The 7,305-nt window shown below is 44.2% G+C and overlaps 2 protein-coding genes across 3 annotated transcripts in view; one reads left to right on the top strand and one right to left on the bottom strand.

Moving 5' to 3' along the window:
- The window catches only part of Apoo (apolipoprotein O), a 53,065-nt gene extending 50,118 nt beyond the window's left edge, over nt 1–2,947 (bottom strand). Inside the window, exon 1 of one of the 2 annotated variants that reach the window (XM_031365047.1) lies at nt 2,816–2,947. In XM_031365047.1, the coding sequence (XP_031220907.1) occupies nt 2,816–2,824 (9 nt within the window). In that variant the 5' untranslated portion in view covers nt 2,825–2,947. Of the gene's footprint in view, nt 1–2,650 lie in introns of both variants that reach the window. The other variant, XM_031365055.1, reaches the window with a different exon arrangement.
- Nucleotides 2,943–7,305, top strand: part of CXHXorf58 (chromosome X CXorf58 homolog) — a 29,042-nt gene continuing 24,679 nt past the window's right edge. Inside the window, exons 1-3 of the mRNA XM_031365041.1 lie at nt 2,943–3,348; nt 4,158–4,238; nt 5,337–5,472. Of these exons, the coding sequence (XP_031220901.1) occupies nt 5,357–5,472 (116 nt within the window). The 5' untranslated portion in view covers nt 2,943–3,348; nt 4,158–4,238; nt 5,337–5,356. The remainder of the gene's footprint in view (nt 3,349–4,157; nt 4,239–5,336; nt 5,473–7,305) is intronic.

Genomic DNA, 7,305 nt, shown 5'->3' with positions numbered 1-7,305 from the left:
TTAACAGCGGAAGTAGGCGCCATCTTGCCATGGCGAATGCCTCTCAAGATTCACGGCTCCCCACACTATCCCAATCTAGATTTTAAGAAGAGTCACATTAAAGTCTGATGGGCTGTGACTCTCAACTGCTAATACCTGGTATCATTCTTATTATCCTCAAATAAAACTTGCCATTCACTGACACACATTATTTGAGTTATATATAGTATATATTTATTTCTATATAACATAATACTGGAAGGCACTGAGTATACTACCAGAGGAGAAACCCAGCTACAAACCCTGTGATCTATAATGGTGACCTGCCTGCAAGACAGGATGGTGCAATAGTGACGAAAAAGTCACCAACCAATATTTAATTAGAACTAAGGCCCATACCATGAGATAGAACCCATACCTGACACTGCCCAGCTGCCCAAAAACCTGAAGACTTGATAGGCCCATGAACCTAGCGGAAATCCAAATACTACTGTTCTGCTAAAGAATGTAGCAATAAAAAGACTCCCAATGCCATTCTGCTATACTCATAGATCAGTGTCTTGCTCAACCATCATCAAAGAAGCTTGGTCCTGCAGCAGATGGATGGGGACAAATATAGAGACCCACAACTAGACAATATGCAGAAAGTGACAGATCTTAGAACAGTCCATCCTAAATGGGATGTCTCCATCAAATCCCTCCCCTCGGGGCTCAGAGAATCCTGTAGAAAAGGAGGAGGAAAGTTTGTAAGGGCCAACAGGAATGGAGACCCCAGGGAAATAAGGCCTTCTAAATACAGCATGATAGACACATGTGTGAACTCAGAGATTATGCACTGGGCCTACAAGGGCCTCCACCAGATAGAGGCCGGGTGTTGACAGAAGTGGACCCAGGTTCCATTCCCAGCACCCACATGGTATCTGACAAACATTTGTAACTCCAGATCCAGGGGATCATATTCCCATCTTCTGGCCTCTGTGGGTACTAGGCAAGTATGTGGTACACAGATACACATGCAGGCAAAACACTAATACACATAAAATAATAAAATAAAATAAATGTTCAACACAACTAAAGACACAAAGAACAACCCCTGGAATTTCCAAAACATCCCCAAAGAGGGTGGTACCAGGCAGCTGAGAACCACCGTTTTACAATCGCAGTTTTTATCTGAGTCATAAACCTATGCTAATCTTTCCTGTCCATCAATAAATTAAATGTATCAGGATCATGAAAGATTTTCAAAGTCAGTGCACACTTGCAAAAACTTATCTGAACATACCTGACATGGGCATTGTTGGTTGCAGGCCAGTTTCCATTACGCCTTTTGCTTCCTAAAAAACCCTACTGTGTTCATGAAACCATTCCTTTTCCCTATGTTTAAGCAGTGATCCTGTTAGCCTAAGCTAACCAGAGACCAGCATTCCCTGGCAACTGCTATGAGGCTTGGGACAGACACCTGACCCGACCCATACTGGTCCAATCAGACCTGAAGAAAAAACATACTCCAAGCTTGGGAATCTTATCCTCTCCTCTTCCCCTAGTGAATAAAAAAGTACTATTACAGCAGCCATCTTGAAACCATAAGGAAAACCGACAATGCCATAGGAAACCTAGAAGAGCCAGGTCTCTGATGACATCGCTGAGCCAACAAATCAATGAGTTCAGTGTCCATCCTTCCTCTGTGTTTAGTGACATAATTCTCCTCAGTATTTAACAATTAGATTTTACTACCCTAATTTCACAATCAGGGGGGTGGAGGGGAACAGGCAGTTAAGTGGAGTTAAGTGACATGCTCATTATCATATAGCTAGAAACTGGCAATACCAGCGCTGGAATACAGCACTGGAAGGCAGAAGCCATGGTCTCGTTTTTTTGCAGCCCTTACTATTATTGTGCCTCAAACACCGCAGCTGCAAGAAACTTTGAAATGAATAGCACAATTCAGAGATTTCATTAGCATTATTCTGTGAATATTAATCTTTCTTGAAGACTTGATTTTGTAGATTTCTGATTTTAGTAATTATTTTTTTAAGACAGAGACTCTTTATGTAACACTGGCTGTCCTGGAAATCACTATGTAAACCAGGCTATCCTCGAACTCACGAAGATCCACCTGCCTCTGCCTCCTGAGTGCTGGAATTAAAGGTGTGCACAGTCTGTGACTTTTTTATGACAAAATATAATTGACGTTTAAGAAAGAATAAATTTATACTAAAATACAAGTTTTTGAAAGTCTTCACTGTAAATGTCCATCTTACGGAGGACAGTTCAAAAAAGACCTGTAAGAGGGGGAAAAGAGTCGACTTCATACTAATCCTCACTGGACAGTAAAGCTCCTGCTACACCTAGACATAGACACAGACACACACGCACATGCACACACTCGCAGACATCCCCCATGCCAGCTTCCTTGACATCCTCGGAAGCTGACCCTCCCCCACTCACAGGCCAGGTTCTGAAACCTGACCCTGCCAAGCAACCAAAGTCACAAACCCTGCTGCGCCTAGACCTGGCTTCATCCTACCCACGACCCCAAAAGGGCATTAGTCGAGGAGATGGGTACTATAGAGGCGTTTTAACTTTTCAAAGTGTTTCATTCGCAAGAGAGCTCAAAGGGCCGATCCCACCCATCTAGGGTTTCACGCCACAGCCTCACAGGTGCCGGTACCAAGCGCTGAATGAACCGCCGCCAAGCCAGGATTTAGCACGGAGGTGGAAAAGACCTCAGGAGGAACCGAGTCTGGTCCCCAAAGAGGCGCCACAGGAGCGTGGAAAGGGTTCCTGAAGGCTGAGAGGGGACAATGACAGCTGTGACCCGGCTCCACATTCTCACCTTGAACATGTCGCTGGCAACCGCGGCTCGGGCAGGGTCACCCCTCCCTTGGCCCCTCCCACTATAAAAACAAAGCAACTACGGTGGCCCGGTTAGATCCTGATTCCCTTGGCCGTGAGCGCGCACGAGATGATGCTGTGACGCCAGCTTAACCTGCCAAAAGCTCAAGCCAAGGCCACTAGGTGGCGCATTGCGTTGCTCAGCAACCAAGAGGCGCGCGCGGGAACCTATCGAACTCAAACCCCGCCTCTTAGTCAGTCCTGCCTCCTTGTGGGTTGTTGCTAAGCGGCAAAAGGCAGCAGGTCTGTGTGGGCGGCCGCACGCCGTGGTGAGAAGAAGGCGGGTCTTTGGCTCCTTGCCGCGCCGGGGACCGGCATTCGCCTCCACCATCAGGCTCCGGGCTGCAAAGGATGAGAATCCTGTGAGCTGAGGCAGCCGGGCGGTGGCGCCCGACGGATGAGGGTAGATTTCACCAGTCTCATAGGAAGCAGCGGATCGACCTGACCCTGGGGCATCGATTTACCTCACAAAAGGTTTTTCCCTTAAAGAATTTACCTTGCGCGGGACGTTCCTTAAGTTTTACGTTTAAACTAAATGTACCACGTTGCTTAGTTGTGAAAATATGACTGGTTTTTTTCTTTTTAAAGTACTAAAGTGTAAATCTGATAATCAAATATTGGTCCCATTTAATACTTGTAGAAGTAAAATGACAGTATTTGGCTATTTGCAAGAAAAACAGGTGTTTAAGAACAATTTCATTTCTTCCACCCAAGTCTATGGGCATAACTCTCATGGCCGAGTGTCCAAGGCTGCAAAAAATCTAAAGCTAGGATTCAACTCCAGGTAGTCTGCCTTTTGAAATCTCAGCGCTAGCCTCAGGGAACGCTAGTGGGTCCGATAAAGACCGCGTATTTCATATTTCGTTTCTGTCCTAATTCGACAGAAAATGGAAGAAGCCCTGTGGGCGGGCGTCCTGAAGATGCGGAGATTTTTTCAGTGTAAGGTCACTGTCCTTTTACCCAGAGACTGCTAGGGACACACCTGTCCTTAAGGAAATTAGGGGGGGTTTTATTCGCTGAGAGACGGAGAGAGAGAAGGCACGCCGTCTGGGACAGACTGGAGCGCTTCGGTAAGAAGTTAGGTTTCTCATAGTATCGGAGCTTTAGTTTAGTGATTTGTGGTCAAAGTTTTTGTTTGTTTGTTTGGTTGGTTGGTTTTTAAAAGCAGGACTTTGCGGTGTTAGCAAGTTTCGGGAAGGAGAGAGAGCGCTAAGGCTCAGCCTCCTGCCGAACCAACTCCCAAATGTTAAGGGCGGCTTTTTTTTTTCCCCCCTTCTCAACAGAATTGCGTGTTCCGAGCCATCCCCATCTCCAGACCTGAGGAGAAAATACCGAATAGAGTCGGAAGGCTCTGCATTAGTAAGGTAACATCTTAAAAGTGGGAAGCATAGTGCTAAGTTACAGCCAAAGCGCCTGCTTAATGCCGGGAGTTGCGGGAGTTGCGAGGGTAAGCGGGGATATGTGAACTAGGAAAAGAAGGAAATGACAACTTCACCTTCACTAAACTCTAACTGAACTTTAGCATTTCTTTTAACTACGGTGTGGGCAACAAACCTCAGTATTGGCAGTACTTGCGAGTGTCACCAATAGAAAGCAGATATTTTCATTACCATTTACAGTCACGGCAACTAACTAAAAATATCGCTTATGCTCATTACTACAAAAGTACAATTGTTATTAGATTTTTATTTTATGCATAAAGAAGACACGTATTGCTGCAATTTCCTTTTAAAAGGTATTTTGAAGATATGACTAAGAATTTGGGGTGCTTCATCCAAACGGGAATGTAATACTTGAAAGAGTAAAAAGTTATGGGTAGAGTCGAGTAATCTCTTATGTACTGTTCACCTCACCAAAGGGGCACTGAACCACGGAGAGATTAAGTAATTTGCTTCACCTCACAAGTGTTCAGTAAAAAACAAAAAAGAAAGCTCTTTAGAAAGTGTGTAAAAACTCTCCCCACTCAGCAAAGTATCCCCTGCCAGTAAGGAGTTTGTGAGGAAAATTACTAGCCCTGAATTATTGCTCCAAAAAGCTAACTTCAAGAGCCAGGTGTGGTGGTGAACCTCTGTAATCCCAGCACATGAGATATTGGGGCAGGAGGATTAGCTTAAAGCTACTACTGTCTGCTATGTATTAAATTTGAGACCAGCCTCAGATACATGAGACCCTGGGTCACAAAAAGAAAAGTTAACTTCACCTCTATGGTAACTAGAAGGAAAAAGATGGGAGAAAAGGAGGCCGATTAGGAGGTTATGGAAAGATCCACTGTCTTTCTGACATAGCCTGTGGTATTTTTAGTATGGGAAGGGGGTGCAAACTGGAAACAACACTAAAAGCACAATGCTTTCTTCTTAAAGGGATTCAAAACTTAACACAAGAATTATAGGACATTTAAGTCTAGTCCAACTATAAGGATGTGGGGATTATGACCTTAACAGCTTAATGTGATGTGTGTTCAGATTACTTCTCTGTAGGGAAAATGAAAAAGTCCTCAAGTACAACAGGTTCTGGTGATCCACAATCAGATAGGCAGCTCCCAAGAAAAAGCCGCAAGACACACTCGGCACTTGCTGCAAAGATAAAAGGAAAAAAAGAGTAAGAAGCCATCTTTTTGCCTTCTGTTATAATTCCACAACTAGACAAATTACAAACTTACCCACCTTTTTTGTTTGTTTGGTTTGGTTTTTTTTTGTGTGTGTTGTGTGTTTGTGTGTTTGTTTTCTTAATGTGTAAATTAAAATGAGGGTTTTTTCTTTTTTTTTCTTATTTATTGATTTACATCCCAAACGATACGACCCCCTCTTAGTCCTCCCTCCGTCCCAGAGCTCCTCCTCTCCTCCCTCCCCTTCTCCTCTGAGAGGGTTGGCCCCAGTGGGCCCCACCCAGGGTTTCTCTCTACCCTGGAGCATCAAGTCTCTACAGGGTTAGGCTCATTCTCTCCCACTGAGGCCAGACAAGGCAGCCCTATTGGGAAATAGATTCCACAGGCAGGCTACAGCTTTAGGGACAGACCCTGCTCCAGTTTGGGGGGATCCATGTGGAGACTGAGCTGCACATCTGACACATATGTTTGGGGGGGCTGGCTTGGTCTAACCTGTGCATGCTCTTTGGTTGATGGCTCAGTCTCTGAGAGCCCCGGGGGTCCAGGTTAGTTGACTCTGTTGGTCTTCCTGTGGAGTTCCTATCCCCCTTCAAGGCCTTTAATCCTTCCCCCAACTCTTCCATAAGAGTCTCTGACCTCTGTCCAATATTTGGCCGTGGGTCTCTGCATCTGTTTCAGTCAGCTGCTCTCAGAGGACAGTAATGCTAGGCTCCTGTTGATTCATGAGCATGGGAGATCTTTCCCAAATTTTGGTACTTTTTTTTAAAATTACATTCTACCTAAATATTATGACTTTAGAATTTTGTAATTTATTAAAGCATGTTAACACATCTACTTGATAAAACTACAACCTTCTGAGGCAGTTTTATTCTTCCACATTTTAAGTGAGAAAGGACTGGAGAAATGGCTTTGTGATTAGGAGCTACTTCCTAAGGACCAGGGTTCTGTTTTTAGGACCCATGTTAGGTAGCTCACAACCCCCTAATTCCAGCTCCACAGGACCCAACACTTCTGACCTCTGTGGGAACCTGCACTCATACACACATACCCATATGCAGGCACACACATACACATAATTAAAATATTTTTTAAAATCTTTTTAAATGTGTTTTAAAAAGCAACTGACAAGAAGTTAAGTGACTTACAGAAAGGTAAACCAGATAATAAATGATATCAGCTAAAATTCAAAAGGTTTATTCCTGTAGTTCGGGGGATTTGAGGGGTCTTATTGTTTGTTTGTTTGTTTGTTTTATGTTTTTTTGTTTTGTTTTTGAGACAGAGTGTCTCATTTTGTGTCCCTGGCCAGCCTGGAACTGACAGAGATTTGCTTGCCTCTGTTCTTAGGTGCTGGGACTAAAGGCATGCACCACAATGCCCTTTTCTACTTTTTTTAATGTGTATATGTTATGTATGCATGTGACAACTTTGGATGTCATTTTCAGGAATGCCATTCAACTTCTTTGAGACAAACAAGCTCTCTCATTGGCCTAGAGTTTTCCAGTTAGGCTAGGCTGGCCAGCAAGCTCCAAGCATCCTTCCATCTCTACCTCCCTAGCTCTGGGATTGCAAGTACATGCCACCATGCCAGGCATTTTTATGTGGGCTCTAGGAATCAAACTCAAGTTCTCATGCTTGCATGCTAAGCTTTTGCCAACTAAGCCATTTCCCAGCCCTCTCTCCTTACTTTTTTGAGGGAGGATTCTTCATTGGACTGGAATTCATTAAAAGGGGTAGTCTAACTTGCCCAGGAGCCTCGGGGATCCACATGTCTCCACTTCCCAGGGATTACAAGTATTTTTGAACACATCTTTATATATGGATTCAGG

The sequence above is a fragment of the Mastomys coucha genome, chromosome X, assembly GCF_008632895.1.
Source record: "Mastomys coucha isolate ucsf_1 chromosome X, UCSF_Mcou_1, whole genome shotgun sequence".
Taxonomy (NCBI): Eukaryota; Metazoa; Chordata; class Mammalia; order Rodentia; family Muridae; genus Mastomys; species Mastomys coucha.
The sequence above is the reverse complement of the archived record's forward strand: the minus strand, read 5'-3'. Positions and strand labels throughout refer to the sequence as shown.